This window comes from Rattus rattus, chromosome 11 (assembly GCF_011064425.1).
Source record: "Rattus rattus isolate New Zealand chromosome 11, Rrattus_CSIRO_v1, whole genome shotgun sequence".
Classification (NCBI taxonomy): Eukaryota; Metazoa; Chordata; class Mammalia; order Rodentia; family Muridae; genus Rattus; species Rattus rattus.
The window spans coordinates 30,281,176-30,302,777 of record NC_046164.1 but is presented as its reverse complement, the minus strand read 5'-3'; the positions used below and the strand labels follow the sequence as shown (position 1 = coordinate 30,302,777).

Below are 21,602 nucleotides of genomic sequence, written 5' to 3'. Positions count from 1 at the left end.
GGAGAGCCAAGCCACTCTGAGATGCTGCCACCCCAGCATAGCAGGAAGTCTTTCTCCATTACAGGGCCGGCGGAGAGCACGCAGGTGTGCCAGCCTGGACCCAGGGAGGACCGACTGCAGCCTGGACCCAGGGAGGACCGACTGCAACCTGGACCCAGGGAGGACCGACTGAGGCCTGGACCCAGGGAGGACCGACTGCGGCCTGGACCCGGGGAGGACCGACTGCGGCCTGGACCCGGGGAGGACCGACTGCAGCCTGGACCCAGGGAGGACCGACTGAAAGGCCAGTGCGCTCCAGCAGACTATTTCTTCAACCTCCACCTCATGTTTAAATTCCACCTTACTCTGAATCAACCTGGGGAGAGGCTGCGGGGGAGACCTACATGTCAACAATCTACCACTGAAAGAAAATGTAAAACACATGGATGCTTCAGAGACACAAACATGTATGTGTATGACAGTATCTGGAAGGAAAACTAATTACAGAGAGTAGTACTAAGGAGAGTGTTAGATTGAGAGAGCCAAAGACAACCAGGTTTCACTCCATTCACTTTGGTGCTGTTCAAATGTCTTCAACAAGCTGTGGCCTGAATGTGTCACTCCAAAAATCATCCGCTGGCATCTAATCCCCAAAATGTTGGGATGGAAAGCTGGGGTCTTTAGGGCTGACTGAGTAATGGGAGAAACCCCAGCAACTGAGAATGAACCTTTATAAAAGAACCCTGCAGGGAGCCCCCACCCCATCCAAGGGCCCTCACCAGACAGCAATCTGCCACCTGCCTCTCCAGCCTCCAGAACTGACAGGCAGACATGACTATTTATAAGTTACTTGCTCTAGGGTGTTCTGTAGCGGCAGCCTGGATCAGCTAACATGGAGCTGTAATAATTTTTCCATTTTACAATACATTTAAAGGTTTTTTGCCACAACTTTGTAACTTTAGATCAGATGCACATTCCTGAACTTTTATAATCCTAACTGGCTTAGAGAAGTGGTTCTCTGAGCCTGGTCCCCTGGTCGGCTGCATCATGACCTAGGTGCCGGTCAGATGGGCAAACACTGAGACCATACCTCAAACTTACATCAAGGGCTGAGCTAAGGCAATCATCGTTCTACTTAAACCATGAGGACCTCAGGCTAAAGCACAGCTTTAAGATTTCCACTTCCCACGATGAGGTCGTAAACCTGGGGCAAAGGCTAAGAGAGGTGTCTATTGACATATGAAAGCTGACAGTGTCTACCAGATTCTCCCAGCAGGTTACAGAGTCCTCCTAACAGGTATACCCCACCCCTACCTGAAACTTCCTAGCCCAGGGACTAGGCTGGGCTGCTCCTTCCTCAGCTGTTCTTCCCTATATTTGACAACTGTCAGTCTTTTGGCCTCTTGTGCTCTTAGTTCCCCTCTCTTGAGCTCTCCCCTCTCATGGCCCAGTTCAGTTAGCAGGTCATGTTCAGTCTGGACCCTTCCAGATGCTTCTGTGTATGCGCTCCCACTTATCTACAATAAACCTTCTCTACCATACCTGGGAGCAGTCAGGCACCCCGCTTATCTCTTTAAATTCACTCAGGACCCCCTCACGACAAAAACACAGAAACCTTCCCAAGTTTCAAACCACTCTGCCTTGTAACTGACACCCACCTTTCCAGGGCAAGAGCTGAGATGCTTAGGTAAGGAAAAGGATTGCTCCTGAAAGCTACTGGAAAATCTTCCTGCACCTCAGGAATCGAGTCCCCACGGGAAGGAGCTGTACCCTGACTGCCTTTTCCCCCTGGTCCTCAAGTGTGGCAACTTGTTAACGGAGGGCAATAGGGGGACCAAGTATCCGCTTCCCTTGCACAATTCCATCTCAGCACCTTCACTTAAACATCAGTAGTGTTGTCTGCATTTACCTGTTTGGTGATCGTCTTGGCCAACGTCTTCTGTCAGATTCTGTAAGAAATACGATTATTAACACCAAGAAATCGCATGCCCTACAGTAAGCCCGAAAACTCAGTATTGTGATAAGCAAGGGACGGCCACAGTGTAAATTCTTTATCAAACACACTTGCACAAAAGGCCGCCTCAAAGCTGGCGACTGTCTTTAAAGACTCACTTACTAGCTTGTTAAGGGTGTGGTAGATCTTATGAATGTTTGCCAGTGTTGAGAGATGGGAGTTCAGCTGAAAGTCTTTAAAAGAGAGAAAAGAAATCAGTGTTAGCTGTTTCTCACTCAGCAAGAAATTGCAAACGTTCAAGAGTAAACGTGAATGGTTGTCTCAGCAGCTCGACTAACGCGATACTTACAAGTAAATAGCAACACTGAACCAGCCCCCAGGAATAAGCTCTGACAGTAAAGTCGAATCTCCACCCAAATGCTAAAAGTCATGGGAGTTCATGTCAGCTCTCAAGTAAAAGAAAACACTGCAGTGGCTGTGAAACCGTGCCAGCAGCCGACCTGCGTTTCTTAGGATATAAATAATGTTAGGGACTCAGACGATCGCAAGAAGACGGCTCAGCTCTCAGAGGAACAGGCTTGCTTCCCCATCCTTCCCCAGAGTTTTGGTATGATAAGCATGTTCCTGCTCAGAAAAATGACAGAGCAGTGTCCCAGTGTCCAGCACTTTACAACCTAACAATGTATTCCTGCAGATTAGATGGTTCCATCACAGGAATCTACCACCCTCCACCTGCCCTTAGGCAGGCAGATGAAGAATGTCTTGCGAACTGTTGGTCCCAGAGTGCAGGGTGGTGTGCAGTCACCTGCAGACCCTGCAGCAGTGGAGAATGACAGATTCTAAAGCCGCACTCACGGGGAAGCAGCCCCGGTACAGAGGGGCATCCATCCATCCACCACCTTTAAGCGCCTCAGGACTGCGTGCTCAGTCAAGCAGGAGACTCCCAGGCTGCTTGGTCCAGAGCGTCACGTAGTGCGGCCGCAGCACACTACCAGGCTTTGGGATTTCCCACCCTAACGTCTCCACGGCTGAGAATGCAGCTTAGTGGTAGAGTCCGAACCCAGAATGCATGAAGCCCTAGGTCAGTCCCTAGCACCACACACGCAGGTACATTTTTATAAAGTATACCCACATACATATATGCAGGCTATAGAGAAATGCTGATTGGGTTATTAATAATTTCATATTTGGAAAAGTATTTTATAAATACCAGGATTGGCATTAATTCTGTTTCTTTCCTATCACAAATGTTAGGGAAAGTGACCTCAAAGAAACATTCTATTCTAGGGAGTCAGACCATTCTAGGGAGAAAGAAGTAAGTCACTTCACTGAGTTATCACTTGGGACATGCACCAGACATGGAGAACCCAGCCAGGGGTCAGTGCCACCCTGTGAGTTGGCTGCTGGGCTGGACCCTCTGTCAAAAAGGCTTACTTGCACTAGGAAGCCATTCCTGAGAAGCCCTGCAGGGCTAGAAGATAAGCAACAAGCTGTCCCTGATATTCACACGTGTGCACATACACTGCTCTCATGGTCACGCTCACTGCCAGTGCCGGCTAAGTGACAGCCAGAGCAGGGCCTGAGCTTCTACGTGGGCCGTAATGATGGCCTCCTGGTCAGGTGTGCTGATGCACTGTGGGGATGAGGGGACAGCATGCTCAAGACCCAATCTTAGAAAGACACACACACAAACCTAAGACCCCTGATAATTGTTTGCATCTGAATAATCTACCCATACTTAAGGTAAACAGCACAGAACCCACTTGGCACAACCACACAGCGGAAGTCCAGAAAAGCCACAGGTGAGAATGTGCGTGTGTGCAGTGTATGCCAAATGTAGAACTCCTCCTGTGTATACTTGATAAAAGTGGACAGGAGTCTCCAAGCCAGAACGATGGTGCTTATCAGACCATTAGAGGCCATGAGGAACTGAAGACTCACGCCCATACCCTTCTGCAGACGCAGGACCACAGGAATCATCTTGGTATTTTTGTTTAGAAACAGGAACAGGGTCAACACATCCACCATCGCTTTGCTACACACCCCACCCTGAGTCAAAGCTGAGACAATGGCTTGTCTTGCCACAGAGGACAACAGAAGAGGAGGAGAAAGGATGTGTCAAAGGCTTAGACACACACACATGCATCTTTGTGGCCACCACTTGTCACTTCACAAGCCTGGGGTTCAGGCCTGCCAGCCTTTGCGTAAGTGTCAGAACAAACCTTCCTCTTCCTGTAGTAAAGGTGGAAGGCTCACAAGGTAAGAAACAAATTATCTTTACACCGAGTCCCCAGACGTCCGTGAGCTACTACACCCTGCCCTGGCTTCCAGTGTCTTCTCCCTCCGCTCCAGTCTTCCCACCACACTCAGCCTAGTCCGCAGCGCACATACCAAAAGCACTACTGGGCTTCACATGCTGACCTCTGGGCCTATAAGATGGTTCAGATCTCCAGCTCACTGGTTTAGTTTTTCAACCCAACTTTCAATTTCATGTAGAAATGAGATGCTGTCTTGTACAGTGTGGTAAGAACAAATCTATCTAACTGGCTGCCTACCGCAATGCCTACAAGTGTTGGGCCCCCACCATAACGCCTAGAGTACAGAAGTACTCAATAAAAACTATCAACTTCCCACCAACTAATCAGGGAAAACAGTATCTATCTGCAGCCATCTAACGCCAGCCCTGTATTAAAGACCCCAAAGTCAGAGCTCGGTGACTGAGGTGAGCGGCCTGAGACAGCTCCACAGCCTGTGAGAGAGAGCACTGCTCTACACCATGAATGTATATCCATAATGGCTGTGCCAGGGAATGTCCACACACCAGACAAGACACAGGAGTGCTTACCATTACATTCCATATGAAGTCACACGTCACTAAAGCCAATAAAAGGGTTCATTTCACAAGTCAACACACTGTGTCAATTATCCATTTCCGTACCAATTTCCACCACAGCCACGGGCCATCACTGCACTCAAAAGGGAAAAACAGATGAAACCAGTAACATGAATGGCCCTTTCATCTCTCAGTGTAAGAAGACAGGAATTTAGAAGAAAAACAAAAAGGAAAAAATAGCAATAATAGATAACCTCACAAAGGTTAACAGATATTGGATTTATGGTTCATCCATGCTTAGGGCAAGTAACAGACCTTGAAACCTAAAATAGATTTCACATCCTTAAGGCAGAGATGTCAGGGTAAAGATCAAACGCTTTACAGAGAGTACATCAGGAAAGCACTAACTGATTCATGAAAACCCGCTCATCTTTCAATTCCAAAGGAAAAATACAAGGTTAAGTCAGCCGTACTCCACGATCCGCAGGCTTTCCACAGCGAGCGAGCAGTGGTGGTCTGACTGCAAGTGACAGCGCCCTCCACAGCCAGCCATCAGCTCAGTCTGTCTGATGAAGAGCTCACCTAAACTATCTTCTGGGTGTTTGCAAAACCACCAACGGATGCTGACTGGGTATGAACACGCTGTTTGCTTTAATTACTGTTTGCAAGATGAAAGGGAAGAGAGGACACAGACCACTCTGCACTGTAGCTATGGCGGACGAACGCAGGAGAATCACGAATCAGATGATCTGGGGCAGTAAATGCAGACGTGAATGTCAAACAACCATTTACGTTCTGATAGTTTATATATCCATAAGAATCAGAAACAATTTAAATGCACAATAAGCAAAACCCTTCCTTTCTTCCATAATGCCAACTGTAAAATATAATTGAGATCTCAACTATAACAGCATCAAAAAGCAATAATACATAAAGGAATAAACGTCAAAAGGTGAGATGGAAATGCAGACACTCTCGTTTGGTGGCAGACGTAAGTGCCAACAGAGATGGCTATTTCTGGAAGGGGAAAGTGCCAACACTGTGAAGCAACGGCTTCTCCCTTCAGTAAACTACAAATTAAAGGCCAGCAAACTCCTCTTCTGCCTGCCCTGCAGTTTTCACACACTCCACCCTTGTATGCCCACCCATCCCCCACAGCCATCTCCTACCCTTGCAAACATCATGGGAGGAGAAAGGAAGGTAAGGCTTGGAACCAATCTGAGAACAAAGATGCTGGCCCTGCCAAGCATGTGCTGAAGTGAGCATGAGCTTCCTCCTCAGGTCTAACATCAGGTATGGAGCAGAGGCAGAGAGACTGCAGGGGCACACTATGACCCTGGGGCTCTGTGGACTCCGCTACGACTTGGCCACTACGGCTGGAGTGCAGTTAGCTAATACATAAACAAGGAGTGAGGCTGTGTGCCAATGAAGTATCATCTGTAAAACCTCGGTGGCAGGTGGCCCTGGCCCCTAGGCACTGCCAGCCAACACCTGGTGGATATGCACAGCGGTACAACAGGGGACAGTGCAGAGTGAGGGTGACCAGAAGGGAAAGGATGCGCCTAGGTCTCTGTGCATACACATGATATAATCAACACTATAAAAGGACCGGTTTGTTTTACACAGGGTCTCTCTCATAGTCCTGGCTGCCCTGGAGGGGACAGTAAACCAGATTTCTGCCTTGAATTTACAGAGATCCTCCTGCCTCTGCCTCTCAAGTGCTGTGACTGAAGAATTGAGCCACTATATTCCACTAAATAAGAGAGCATTTCTCATTAGAAAGAGGTTGTCTTTCAGGAGGAATAAGGAACAATCAGGAAGCATTTGAAACCACCTCAGCCACAGTGGAAGGGGAGGGCATTCAAGGCAAGAGACAGCAGCTCATCGCTGGGCCCGGAGCCCCGCATCTCACGGGTTCCACACACTCACTTTGCCCTCACCTCTCTGCCAGACTCCAGTGCACAGCTGCACTGTCCACCGCGCTAACCAGCTAGCCAGCTGCTGCAGCTGCTTCAGGCTAACCAACTCCCTCAGAGAACACACATACTCACACACTCCAAGCCAAAAGGAAGTCTTTATTTGCCTTAGTGAGGAACTTAAGAAATGGCCCACACACAAATCTTTACTGGAATGCATGGGGGTGGGGAAAGGGATTACTTCGAGATGCCTTGTTCTGTGTCTGTCCGATTCTCTCCCTTTTCACTATTTCACGTAGCGGTTAGATGGCAGCCGTGGCCAACCTGGGAATACATATGTCACACTTCCTGTTAGCCCAAAGCCATTTCTCCACTCTACCTCCCTATGAGACTAAGACCACGTCCCACATAGAAGGTACTACCCTATCAAGTATACAAATTATTTTAAAACTGGCTGAGTCTCTCTCTACAAACTTCAGAGGGAAACGGGCAAGAGAATACAATAACGAGCAGGAGACAGGGAAGAGTCCAAGTTACCCATCCGCAGGCAGAAGATCCGACTGCTCCAGTGACTGAGACAGTGAGGCAATGTAGCTAGACCGTGGGACACCAAGAGTGGTTAGAACTCATGAAGTCCATGATTGGGGATAGAAAGACATGCAAAGACCAATAACATCTTTGTCACTTACCAAGATCACTGTTCCCAAAGACACTAAGAAAGCAGTACCACTTATGATACCTACAAAACCCAAAGTCCTTGCAAGGAAAATCAACCATCATTTACATTAAATACAAAATTCTGGTAAAACTGGACAGGCCACAAAACAGAAAAATGCCCCATGTTCATGGAATAGTGTCAAAAAGCCCAGGCCACCCAAAGTGATCTCAATACAGAGAAAATACTATTAAAATATTGACATCCTTTATCGAAGTAGGAAAAACACTAAAAGTCTGTGTGGAACTCACAAGACTGAACAATGAAAACAATCCTGAGCAAAAAGAAAAAAAATCTTGAGGCCCCAATACCTGGTTTTAAAAACTATTATAAAGCCCAGAGATAGTGGCGCACGCCTTTCAGATCACCACGTAGAGGCAGAGGCAGGTGGATCTCTGAGTTCAAGGCCAGCCTGATCTACAGAGCAAGTTTCAAGGCAGCTAGGACTACATAGAGAAACCTTGTCCTAAAAAACTAAACCAAACAAGCAAAAACATACTTCAAAGCAATAACAATATACTACCAAAAACAAACAAAAACAAAAAACCACCCAGCATGATACTGGTATTAAAAATAAGACACAGGGGGTTGGGGATTTAGCTCAGTGGTAGAGCGCTTGCCTAGCAAGCGCAAGGCCTGGGTTCGGTCCCCAGCTCCAAAAAAAAAAAAGAAAAGAAAAGAAAAGAAAAGAAAAAAAAAGACACAGACCAAATAAACAGACTAAAGAAGCCAAATATCTATAGCCAGATTAACAACAAATGCAACAAGAACATAATTACATAAAGTCTCATCCTTAAATCTTTGAAAAATCAGACAAAACAAGAAAATCAGTCTCTCTCTCTCTCTCTCTCTCTCTCTCTCTCTCTCTCTCTCTCTCACACACACACACACACACACACACACACACACACACACACAAAAAAAAAAAATCAAGGCCTATGCATCCAACCCCAGCACTCAGTAGACTGAGGCAGGTGAATCTCTGTGAGCTGGAGTCCAGCCCGGACTACAAGGTGAGTTCCAGGATTCTAGGGCTATAGAGTGAGACCATGCCTCAAAAACAAACACAAAATAGATGACAGAGAGTTGATTGATAGAGGTTAGATAAATAGATGAATTAAAAATCAATTCAAAACAGGTCAACAACTTAAACACAAACCCAAAACTACTTCTGTGAAAATATAGGGGAAGTGCTTTAGGGCACGGGTCTGGATAAAGATTATGTTTTAGATATGAATCCCCAAAAAATAAGCTGCAAAAGCAAAATCTGACAAATGGTAAATGAAAATCTTCTGTGCAGCAAAGGAAACAATCAATGGAGAGAGAGAGAGAGAGAGAGAGAGAGAGAGAGAGAGAGAGAGAGAGAGAGAGAGGCACAGCCCACAGCGCAGAAGAGAGGATCTGAGAGTCTCTTTATCACCTGAGAGTTTAAGTCATAAACCGTCTTAAACATGTCAACAGCAAAAAAGGAAACCACCAAAACAAACCCCATTTAAAAATGGACAAATGACCTACATGGACACTGGCTTATGAGATTTCTTAAGACAGTAGATAAATGAGTAACATGTGAATTAATACAAAAATCTTCAACATTAGTTGAATGGCACGATGCCATTCGGTCATAAGGGGACATCGCCTTACACAGGTTAAAATAGCATTATCACAAAGACAGAAAGAAACTGTTGCACTGGGTCTGAGAAGAACTCTTACAGGCAGCTGGTGGGAACAAATTAGGACTTAGTTATATTAATACTTTAATTAATTAATTATCAATAATTAGCCATTAAGAAACAGTGTGGAACTCCTCAAACACTAGGAGAGGGAGCCCTCACAATGTGGCACCTCCCTGCTGGGGATGTAGAGACTGAAATGAGAGGGACATGGGAGGCTTCGCATATGTACTGGACACAGCTCACTAAGGCATACGGTCAGCTCAGCACACGCCAACAGACAAATGCAAAAGCCACCATACACGGACACTATACAGCTGTAACAGAATGGAATCTGCCACTGACGTGACAAGAGGGAACTGGAGGCCATTTAAAGAGAAATAAGGCAGAGAAGACAAATACTGCATATTTTTACTTAGCTTTAATTGACACATGGTTTTGGAAGTAGTGTGTGAATATATATACGTGTGTGTGTGTGTGTGTGTGTGTCTGTGTGTGTGTCTCTGTGTGTGTGTGTAATGTGTGGAGAACAGATCAGGGTGACTGGCATGTCAGTTACATATGTCGTTTCCATTAGAATATGCAGAATCAATGTAAAAGCTAAGAAGTTCTTCTCAAAGTACAGGCCAGGCCCTTTGGAAGCAGGGGCAGGAGGACTGGTGGGAGTCCAAAGCCAGTCTACCCTACAGAGTGAGCTCCAGGCCAGCTTAGTAAACTACAATGAGCACCAGGCCAGCCTGGGCTAGAGAGTAAGATCCTGTGGCAAAAGGAACAGAATACTGGCCAACAGAGCCAGCCAGGGTCTGAGGGAGGAATGACGAGGGCTGGCTCAAGAGTCTGGTGTAAAGTGGACAGGGGGGACTGTTCCCCTGCCACACAGGACAGGACGCTCAGCAGCCTGCATACTTCAGACTACCTAGTTAAGGTCCCATTGTGCTCACAATAAATGCCTTCTCTGTGACAATGAAATGCATGAGATAGCCTGCAGGGGCAGTAGGAGAGGCTCACCGGTAAGGGCAGGATAACAACCAGCTATTGCCAGAAAACCAAAACAAAATGAAAGGTTATCAAAACCACTATATCACAGGGACCAAGCAGTGCAGGGCTGTGACTCTCCCACAGGATTCGACTGGCATACAGCCTCATGGGCTCTGGCTTCCCCACCCCAGGCAGGCAGGACAGCATCCTCCGGGACTCAGCCTCACAGACCTTGCCCCTTGCTGGTATTCTCAACAGCTCTGTTGATATACAGTCCACATTCCACATCCCTCACCATCTGAGGGTCACAATGCGTCAGCTTTAGTGCGCTCAGGGAGTTATCTAACCATCACCACAATCAAATTCCCGGCCCCTTTACCACATTCGCTGCCAGTCCTCACTGTCAGTAGACATGTCTACTAAATGGCTAATGGTGCCTGCCTCACAAAGAGGCTACAAGAATTAAAAAGTTTAGATCAGCACCTAGAGCATGGGAGGGAACACCTAGGTGCTGGCAATGAGTCAGAGGGTGGCATCTTTTAACCATCTCCCAGCACAGCCAAACCAACCCCAGCTTGCTCCCTACTTAGGCAACACAAAAGTAGCCTATATGCCACAGAAGCCAGGGTATGGCCCAATCAATTCATGAAAATGGGAGCATGGATTCTAACACACTCAACAACTCAGCCATCACCTGCTTCTCCAACAAGGCACACCCAATCCCTTGCAGTGTGGGAGCCAAGGGTCAAGGCAGGACAGGCATACCGGACAAAGGAAGGGCAGGCAGCAGACAGGAAAGTGTTAACTTCATTTGTCTGGTCAATGGATATTTGCTACTGGAACAAAGAGCCAACAGAGGGGAGCTATAGAAGGAGCACGGATAAGCAGGTCACTGTGTAATGCAGCATTTGCATAGAGCACAAGAGCCAAAATTACATCCTTCCAAGCATCTGGCTGTGGGCAGTTTCCCCTCACTCTCAGAGAACCCAGGGAAGAAACTGGTAAGAGAAACCCAGGAGGAGACTTGCCATCAGAGCCCTGTCTGTGCCTGCCACTGCCATCTCAAAGGATCCAGTCACTTCAGGACACATGGGCTGGCTGTGTTCCCAATGTGACAAGGTACAAAGGCCTCCAGATTCCTTCTTCGCACCCTGCCTACCACTGAGAACAGAGCTTCACAGGGTCACTAAGAGACAAAATACCATCCAATCTCGATAATGTTGCAGGGCCCAGGTTTACAGCAAAGAATACCAGGCCTAGTACACTCTAGTCCAGAGTCCCAACTCTGCTGTGTCCCAGCTGAGTCACCTCACATATCACCAATCTAACTCGGCCCCATCTGTAGAGCCAGAATGACAGAACCCTCTCCACAAGCTCCTGGGGGCACCAGTGAGCAGCAGGTACACAAAGCACACTGACAGAGTGATGCCCACACCCCACCCCAGCTCCACTTGGCCTGGACCTGGAACAGCGGCACAGAAAGACATGTAAGAAGGAATAGCAAGGAGATGTATCTTTAAGGCCATTAACACAATATCCCCTGGACTGACTTACAACGTCCCCTATTTAACTGATCAGGTCTAGGAATCTGTAGAATAGCTCAGGGAATGGCATCTATAAAAAAGAGATGTTCAAAATAAATACTTGGGCTGGAGATGGCTCAGCGGTTAAGAGCACTGACTGCTCTTCCAGAGGTCCTGAGTTAAATTCCCAGCAACCACATGGTGGCTCACAACCATCTATAATGAGATCTGATGCCTTCTTCTGGTGTGTCTGAAGACAGCTACAGTGTACACATATACATGAAATAACTAAATCTTAAAAATAAAAAAAATAAATACTTAGCCATGCCCTAAGATGTAAAAACGGGGATGGGGAGTAACTTCATTATAAAGCTGCTGAGTGGCTCTACACCAAGTCTCGTTCTCTGGCTTTCTGCAATGTTAGCTATCACCTGTACTGTCCAGCTTGCAAGGTTATTTCCTTATCTCCGACAACTTAAACTGCTTCAGCAGCAAACAAGAAAGTGCAGAATACTTTTCTGGGCCACAGTTCTCCAGCTGGGTTAGATACCTGTCATCACTGCAGATCACCCTGCCTAGAGCTATGCAGAGGAGCAAGCTGCAAGACCCCAGACGCCTACCAGCTACACTGTTCCAAGAGGAAGAGCCCAAAGCAAAGGAGACCAGTACAGTGGGCTCTGACCACTCACAGGCCAGTACAGCGTCCCCTCTGGGGAGCAAGTGAAAAGCAAGAATACAACTAAGACCCGCTCACTTGCAATGGAGAGCACCAGACCCTAGAGCTGGAAGGCCAAGGCACTGTGTAAAGAACCTTAACCCCAGTGGCCTTGAGGTCCCTCTTCCTATACTTCAGCTTCCTCACCCGTGATCTCCTTGGAGAGGAGGGTGGAGAACTCGGTAATAAAAGCCCCTAGTTTCCCCCTTCTCTTGTCCCTTTCTACCCATCTCCTTTCCCCTCTCCTCCTGCTTCCTCTCCACTCAGACATCCCACATGTCCCTACTCTCTGTACCTTACCTCCTCTCTCCCGTCAGGCCTTCTCTGACCACCGACATCCAACTGCACGCGTGCACACGCACGCACGCGCATGCACGCGCACGCACACACACACACACACACACACACACGCACGCACGCACACACGCTTCCTCCGCTTTGTTTTCTCTATAGAACTGATCACTACAAAACATACCTACTTACTATCTGCTTCTCGACTGAAGCATAACGAAAACTTTCAGACACATGAAGAACTGGGCTTTGCGAACAGTAGGTACTCAGTATCCACACCTGATGACTGACGGCCCCGTATCCCAGAGAGGCTAGTTTTTATACATGAAATCTCTCAGCACAAAGTAGTTGAGGAACTCAACTACAATCTCACAACTAATAAATGGCATAGGGCAGTCATGAATCCAGATATTCTGGCTTAAGGGTCTATTCCTACCAAACATGTTCTGACTTCCCAAAGTGCCACAGAGCAGAGGGAAGACACCACTGCACCACACCCATGGAATAGATGCTGGGGTGGGCATGTCTTTGGGCCACAGAAACACTGCCCCAGTAGATGTTTGGAGTCATCATTCTCAGTGGCAAAAGCACCAATCATGAGGTACGGGGCTCACACAGCATCGACAGTTTCCTTTAGATCAGTGTGTGATGCTGTAGTACCTTCATGGAAAGAAAAACAACCAACCATGAACACGAAGAAGGCCATAAATACAACGTAAGAGCCAAGTATCTGGGGTGGGGGGTCCTCGGGGAGGCACTGACTCACGGGAGGGTGGGACATAAAGAGGTTCTTAAGCGCAATGGGTATCTCTGTATCTTGGTTTAGCAGTTGCTCTGACAGGGAATTTGTTCAACAGTCTATCCAACTACACATTTAAGTGGTATAACTTTTTAACATGTAAATTATAACCTCAGTAAAGATGACCAAGAAAGCTTCCTTTAGAACTATCAGACATTATTTCTGGCTAAACAAAATACTTCACCCAAGAAAAACCTACAAATAGTATTCTCAAATCAGTACATGCACAGGGGGTTAGAGGCCAGCTTCTAAGCATCCCACCTCTGAAATGGATTTCTTAGAGACAAAAGAGGCTATCCATGGGGACAGGAGTCCACAGCTCCAGCTAAGAGCTAGCAGGCTGGCCTGCCTGTGTTGTGTTTTGTAAAAAAAAAAGAGCCAAGGATAGGTTTTGTAGAGCACGGTATGCTGAGGTGGGAGGGGTGCAGGGCGGGGTGGAGGGGGGTGTTGAAGCATCCCTTCGCCCCAAGGTGCCAGCCATATGATGGGTATAGTGTAGAGTTTATTTGGAGCATGTGAAGGGAAGTTGAGGCAGAGAAAGACAGACAGACAGACAAAAGAGGTCAGCCAGGAACATGTGGAGAGAGAGAGGGGAGGGGAAAAAAGGGTCAGGGAGAGAAGAGAGTTAGAGAGAGAGAGAGAAGGAGCAGAGAAAGTGAGGGGGGGTAAACAGCCCCTTTTATAGCAACCAGGCCTACCTGGCTATTGCCAGGCAACTGCTGGGAGGAGCATAGAAGAAATGCTAACATTGAATACCTGCAATGCTGGTAGTCAGGCTTTTGGTCACCTCTGAGTAGAGCCTACAGGCAGCTACACTGAGAAGGAAAAACGCAGCTCTTCTCCACGAGAGCCTCCGCCAGGTAAATGGACAGTGAGCAGCGAGGACTGAGTTTTTAGTTGCCAGCATGGGAAACCAGCTGTGGCAAGTTTAAATGAAAAAGCATTGGTTTTGTTTCCTTTTGTTTGTCTTAAATATAGCACTAAAACTCACTAGGAAAATGAGAAAGCAAGGCCTGTCAATCACACAATAGAAAGAAGCCCTGTGGGCACACAGCGAGATTCCCCACAGACAGAACCAGGACTAGACCAACTCCAGCTCCAAAACCAACAGAGCTGCCATGGCTAAGCACCCACCACAGCAGTTCTCCTCAGGCTACAGCCTTCTTCCCTTTGCTGGCCTCCACCTTCAGTTCTCCTCAGGCTACAGCCTTCTTCCCTTTGCTGGCCTCCACCTTCAGGAAGTTTGAAGTGGGAGGAGTGCTTCCAAGCAGCTCCCTGCTAAGGAAGAGATCCCCAAGGCCAGACAGCACTGTTGGGATGACTCTGCAGGCCCTACTGATACAGGAAGAGGTAGACACAGGTTTGCTAAACACTCATCAGAAAAGAAAGTCCACAAAGAACTACCAAAAACAAAAAACAGAATGAAAACCCATCCCACACAGAGGGGTGGTGTACCTGGAGGGAGGGGTCTTTTCCCCACCATTAATTGTTTTTATTCCATACATTCAGCAATTTCAAGAACAACAGACTGTCTTCCTAGGTGACAGTAACTTGTTTAACATTTCCTAATTAAAAGAAAAGCAATTCAAACCTCAGGTAGAAGGTACTCTCTGCAGAGCCATGGACACTCCACTTTAAAAAAAAAAAAAAAAAAGTGGTCCTGGCTCTAAAACTGTCATGTGACACTAACTAAAGCATGAAATTCTATTTAAAATGCATTTAAGTGTTTTTCTTCCTAAGATACACTTTCTAAAGTATGTTCTTAAAATAATAATTCTCCAGAGGTACTTCTGACCTGAATTTCACAGTAAGAATAAGCTGTAGGAGGCAATCAACACCAATTCGGGCTCCCAACCAGCATACTTCCCTCTGTCAATGTTAGCTTTAACTTGCACATTTAACGTCTAACATAGTAAGTGAAAAGACACCAACAAACTTACTGTACTGTTTTCTGGTTTTATGTGCATTTAGTATTTTGCCTGCCTGGATGTCTGTGACTGTGTGTGATGGGTGCCTTCAGAGGCCAGAGAGGGTATCAGACTCCCTGGAACTGGAGTTACAGACTGTGGTTAGCCATCATGGGGGTGCTGGGAACCAGGACCCAAACCCAGGTTCACTGCCAGAGCAACTAGTGCTCTTAACCACCAAGCCCTCGCACCAGCTCCTATCTCACTCTACTGTTAACTGACCAGGATCTGGCCATAAGTGAGAGAAAAATTCAAATAAACCCATCTCCCAAACAGATCTGCTGACAGATCTAACCTTCTGTCCCAAAAAGACTTTTCCTAGTCCCTGTTCGTATCTTGCAGCATTTAATCTCTCCATATCAAACACGCTGCTTACTTACTGCTATGTTATGATTTGAATAGGAAATGTCCCGAAAAGGTTCACATCTTGAGTGACTAGCGCTCAGCTCTTACTTGGAGATTGTAAAAACTATGGAACCTCTGGAGCAAGGAGGTCACTGGCGCTAGGTCTTAGGGAGGAGGATATCGTCCCATGCTCTGAGGACAGGGAGGAAGGAGGGAGCCTTCCAAGGAGAGAAGCCAGGCCTCAATGACAGAAGCCATCCTACAACACCAGATTCTTGTTCTGAGGAGGCCTGGAAGCCTTTAAGGTTTTTGAGTAGGAAAGGAAATACTAAAAGTAAAGATGATTCAACAACTGAGAGACCAACGTAGCACAGACTAGGCCTCACAAGGATTCACTGTTATCAGAAAACAAACTGCCTCAGACCCAAGATGGTGGTAATGAGTTGGGGGTGGGGAGGGCAATTGTAGGGGACAGGAAGAGATGCAGCCTGTGATCATTTATCTTGTCAACGTTTGGAATCATGAAAAAGACTCTGTGAGGGCATGGTGGGGGGGTGTTAACAGAGGAAGGACCCACCACGAGTGTGGACTCATGGGCTGAATTACAAAGACAAAGTGGTGGAGAGCCAGTATCGACTCTCCTTCCTACTGACACAATGTAACCAACCGCCAGTATCTTCTCTCCTTCCTACTGAAACAGTGTAACCAGCCACCAGTATCTTCTCTCTTTCCTGACACAGTGTAACCAGCCGCCTCCCAAATCCTGCCCCTCACTCCCAGAGTATATCCTCTCTGCTCTGCCAGAGTGTAGCCTCAAACTGTAATCCAGAATAAACCCTTTCTTCTTCAAGTTGTTGTGGTCAGCTATTTGGTCACAGCAAAAAGATATTGCATACACAGACTCTCCCTCCCACTACCTAACAGGAAAACATGGGAAGCATCTAAGGTTCCAATGAGGATGACTAAAATTACTGTGGCTTCATTAACCAAAGGAACTAAACCAACTAACTAGTTTTGGTTTCCTATTGCCTTGCCTAACTACAAAGCTGGGGCTACACACACAGCCTATTTCCAGTACATGGGTACCTTGGTACAACTCATGTCTAAATGCCCCTGGGAACGAACACTTACCAAAGTCACCAGGCTATAAAGTACTGGGTACTTAACTGATAGACTGCATTTTGCTGTTATGTCAGCAGAATGACTAGCTATTATTAGCTACAATTATAAGAATGACCATGATGGTGATTAAGATGAGAATAATGCAAACATCAAAACAGGAAGAAGGAAGGAAGTTACAGAGGTAAGAATGCCATCAAGCATCAAGTATGGTCCTGCTGTGAGCCAAGAATGGAGAATGGAGAAAGTCACTGTACACAAATCCCAAATAGGAAGAGGAGGAGAGAGCTTTTGCCTTTGGTAGTTATAGACAAGACTACTGTGATGACTATTCTCGTCAACTTGACTAGTTCTGGAATTAATTAAAACCCAAAATGGAGTGGCACCCCTGTGTGTGATTTTTGCTTAATTTGAAGTAGGAAGATTCACCTCTAATCTGGACCTTTGAGGTGGGAAGACACATCTCTAATCTAGGCCACGCCTTCTGCTGGAAGTCTAATAGAAGGACGTGGAAGAAAGAAGCTTTTGTTGTTTGCCTGCTTGCTCCTGCCTCATTCATTACCAAGTCCATTCCTTCACTGGCATTAGAGCCTACTTCTTCAGGATTCCAGTATGTATCAGCTGAAGCATCCAGCCTAGTAGACCAAACAATTACTGAATTCTGTGTGTGTTACACACACACGTACATACTTAGGATTTATATGTATATATACATATATAGACAGATTCATTCTATAAGTTGATACCCTTAGAGAATCTTAATACAACCCCCCTGCAAATAATTCCAATACAGAGTCAAACATCTTCAATAAAACTTCTGAACTGCTTAAATGCATAGCTAAATCCACAAGAAAATATAAGACTTAGCCAAGGGCCAAAACTCAAAGGTCACAAACACTAGAGTAGCCAGTACAGGTTGATAGTACCTAGGTCTCTGGGGCTTCCGGACTAGCTGGAGGATTGTGTGAGGGAAGGGGACTTGTCCTTCAGGATGTGATGAGAACAAATGAAAACAAAAGAAATGCAGACTAATGTTTTCTTTAGATCTTGAAGACAGTTCTAGAGCTCTTTTTTTTTTGTTTTTTTTGTTTTTTTTTTTTTGCCCTTATCATTTGGCAATAGCAAATCCTAGATTAAATACTTTTTTGAAAAATGTCCGTAATATATACAAGACGGTTCTTAGAGATTTTACTGCAGATGTAAGTCAAAACAGGATAGATATAAATTATTTCTCTAAAACACCATATTCTAACGAGTTTCCTATTTCAAAAGCCATCCTGTAAGGTCTAGAGAGACTGCCCAACACCTAAGAGGATCTGAGTTTCATTCTCCGCACTCAGTTGAGCAGCTCACGACCACCTATAACTCCAGTTCTAGGGGATCCCAAGCCTTCATCTGATCTCTATTGCATCTATATGCACGTGCACATACCCACACATATATACACTTAAAAATAGTAAAAATAAGTTTTAAAGAATTGTCTGCTACATATACAAGTTCAATACTGTCTTAAATGTGTCAAGTCGTTTCCAGATCTTAAAACTCATCAAGATGTTTACAATTGGGTTATTAAAACACCCCTCCAATGACCATTCCAATTACTGATGGTTCATAGAATTCGATACACACACAAAAAAAATCTTAAAGCCCCTATATTTGATTTGGGAGTGATCACTAAGGAGAACTGGCAAAGGATGTGGCTGGTGGCTGGAAGTCCACAAACTCAAGAAGACATGTAATGGTCAAGAGAGAAGGACAGCTGGCATCCAAAGGGCAAACAGCAGCCCCGTTTGCTTTACTTACATAAAAGTTAAGACATCACAGTTCCCCTTTGCTCACCTTTAGGGTTTCATTTCAGGTTCTGGCATGAGACTACTTCAACCTCAAATTCCACTAAGCTGCCATTCTTGATTTGCTTCCAAAAAAAAAAAAAAAAAAAATCCCCTAATTCTTGGGCAAACCAAGTTGCCCAAGAAATACCAGTGCAGTTATCTGTATTTTCTTCACAAGGGATGTATTTGTCTCTACTTAGTTTCCATACTTATGTAAGGATGTATATACTTCACCCTAGACTTCCATACACTGAATACACTCTAAATGTTCCATGATAAACGTTGCTTTAAAACGAATGTATGCAAGATGTTTCAAAACTAAGCATTCGTTCCGCAAGGCTACCAGATGCAGGGGAAAATTAACTCAGAGAAAGGCCAGGGCTTGGCCTGGGCTCTCCCTCTGCGGTGCCCAAGGAATCCAGGAATCTCCGGGAGAGAACGCATTGGGTCTCCGCGGCATAAAGCACGAGTTAGTCAAGCAGGGAGGTTCCAAGGGACGCGCTGCATTCTGGGACTCGTTTCCACAGTTACCCACGTGCACCCAATCCAACCGCGGCCCAGGGCAGCTGAGACTACAAGTCCCAGAATTCCAAGAGCCTGCCTTTCCCTTTTCACCGGTTCCAGGAGCCAGACCCTAAAGGAAACCCCTAAAGGACCCTCCCGGTGCTTCGGGCGGAGGTAGCTTCTCGCACGCGCGTTGCTATGCCTCCAAAGCGGCCCTCCATACAGGTTAACAGGTCCTGACGCATCAGTCTCTACACCTGATGGTCAGAAATTAGGGAACTGCGTCACACACTGCCAAACCTACGGACCGCCGGGGACCCTGACACCCTCTTACGCTAATTCCTCCACCCCGCCTCCAGGACCCCTGCAGGTCCGGTCAGCAAGCAGACAGCGGCCTCCGGGTCCTGTAATCCCAGCCCGCGCTGACCTCACTCCCGGTTGCTCGCTAAAAGTGGCAGCCACTGTCAGCCTCGGGACACCTCCCGAGTACCCGGCCCCGCCCCCTCTCTTCTGTGCACCCCGATGCTCAGGGTGGTCCCCTCCTAGGCTGGACCCGGCCTCTCCCCGGAGGAAGCACCTCCCCCAATGCACAGTTCAACGCTCCCCACCCCGCCCCAAGAGCACCGAACCCGAGGATGACAGCCCTCCCCATCCCGCTCCTCCCCACCTACTCTTCTTCCTAACTCACTCTGCACACCCTCCCCGACCCCTATCTCAGCCCACAAACTGCATCGCAGTCCTACCCACCATCCACTCCTCCAGGGACCCCCATCCCAACACCTGCCCCCAAGCCCTCTCGCCACTCCCGGCCGCCGTCCCGCACTCCAGACTCCACAACTCTCCCATCCCACCGCAGTGTCTCCCACTCCGTGTCCCGGTTACATCAGCCCCCAACCCCTCACCCGCCCGGTCGCTGCCCCTGCTCCCCACCCATTGTTCCCCCCCCGCCCCCAGCCCTCCTTCCTGTTGTCCCCCCCCCCCTCCTCTCACTCCCCGCCTTCCCCAGTAGACTGCACAGCTCCGGCACCGCAAGCCTCACCCGGTACTCAGACCGTAGGGTCTCTCCCTGCCCGCTCGTACCACCCCCGACCCCATCTGCCAGCGCCCGCCGCGGTCTCCACCTCCGTGCACCACCGACTCCCGGCCCCCGGCCTTCAGAATATGTCCCCCTCCCCCCACCGCGGAAAGCCAGCCAGTCCCCACCCCCTCCCCGCCGCCCCTGCCCCCGCCCCAGCCGCCCGCAGCGTCACGGCCCTCGGACTCCAGGAGGGGAACAGCTCGTTCCCGGGCCAGGGACTCCAGCGCGGTAGGAACCGGAGAAGTGGAGAAGGGAGCACGGGAGCGGACCGGGTGTGCGGGCCCGCGCCGGCCCGCTGACTCTGTGCTACTCACTGACAGCTGCAGCATCCGAGTGCATTTTCGGGCAGCTCACACCCGCCTGCCGCCCGGGCTCCCGCGCTCCACTCGCGGTCCCCCTACCGACTCCCCAAACCTTAGCTCTCAACAGAGGACCGGCGGCTCCTACTCCGGCCCGCCCATCCCGCCTTTCTCATTGGCTAGACCACCGCCGAGGGACCGCCCCTCTTCCGCTCTCATTTGACCGAAAGAGTGCTGGTTGCGCCGCCTGCAGCAGGCAAAAGGACCCCGCCCCCTAGACTGCAACGTGATTGGCCCGGGCTCCTCACCTCGGACCGCCCCTGGTAGAGGCCACTATTCGGAGCCGCAGGTTGGACCCAACGGCTGTCAGTCATTCAGGGGTCCGAAAGCGCGTGGAGGGGCGAGACAGGAGAATTGGTCTATCTTGACCCTGAAGCCCCGCCCTGTGGCGGGCGGGTCCTGGAGCGGGAGACCAACAGAGACCAACCGAGAACCTAGGTTAAGCATCCGAAACAAAGCGGGCGGAGGGACCCGGAGCCAAGCTGGGAGCCACAGGGACTGGTGCTCCCTGGTAGGCGGTCGGCCAGATCCTGATCCTGCCTGTGCCCGGGTCGCGCCAGTTCTCATCAATCGTTTCCCATCGCGGGAAATTAAAAAAAAAAAAAAAAAAAAGCCTCCGCTTTCCTCCCTTTTATGCCACAACCTTTCTGTCCCCAACTTTGGAAATGCGCCTCCTTTTTTAGAGTCAATTATTCAGAGTTGTGCATTGCATGCGCCAAAGGTTTCGAATGCGCAGGCATTGTCCGTCCGACACTTCTATGCTCCGCAGACAGCGAGAGAAAAACCCAGTGCCACATTAGACTCTGGGGTCAGTCAGCCTGTCACCAGGACAAGCTAGGTCCCCTGACTATGCGTCTAAGAAACATAAGTTGAACCTGGCCAAACCGCTGTTTAGCAGAGGGAAGCGTTAATAGGGTTGTGATTGTTAAGTGTCTTGAATCAAAATACTGCTTTTGTTGTTGTTTCTTTACGTTTTTCAGTACTTGAAAACCAGTTCTCCTCAATCACTATGGTAATGCAATAAC

At 47.9% G+C, this 21,602-nt stretch overlaps 1 protein-coding gene across 4 annotated transcripts in view; it reads right to left on the bottom strand.

Annotated features, from left to right (window-relative positions):
* Positions 1 to 20,651, bottom strand: part of Dcun1d4 (defective in cullin neddylation 1 domain containing 4) — a 69,683-nt gene extending 49,032 nt beyond the window's left edge. For 3 of the 4 annotated variants that reach the window (XR_004389485.1, XM_032917113.1, XM_032917114.1), the window contains exons 1-3: positions 20,533 to 20,651; positions 2,096 to 2,166; positions 1,889 to 1,928 (exon numbers count right to left, since the gene is read on the bottom strand). Coding sequence is in view for 3 of the 4 variants with exons in the window: in XM_032917113.1 (XP_032773004.1) it covers positions 1,889 to 1,928; positions 2,096 to 2,166; positions 20,533 to 20,557 (136 nt within the window). In the remaining variant the exon portion in view is untranslated. The remainder of the gene's footprint in view (positions 1 to 1,888; positions 1,929 to 2,095; positions 2,167 to 20,532) is intronic. The other variant, XM_032917115.1, reaches the window with a different exon arrangement.
* Between the last annotated feature and the right edge of the window lie 951 nt (positions 20,652 to 21,602).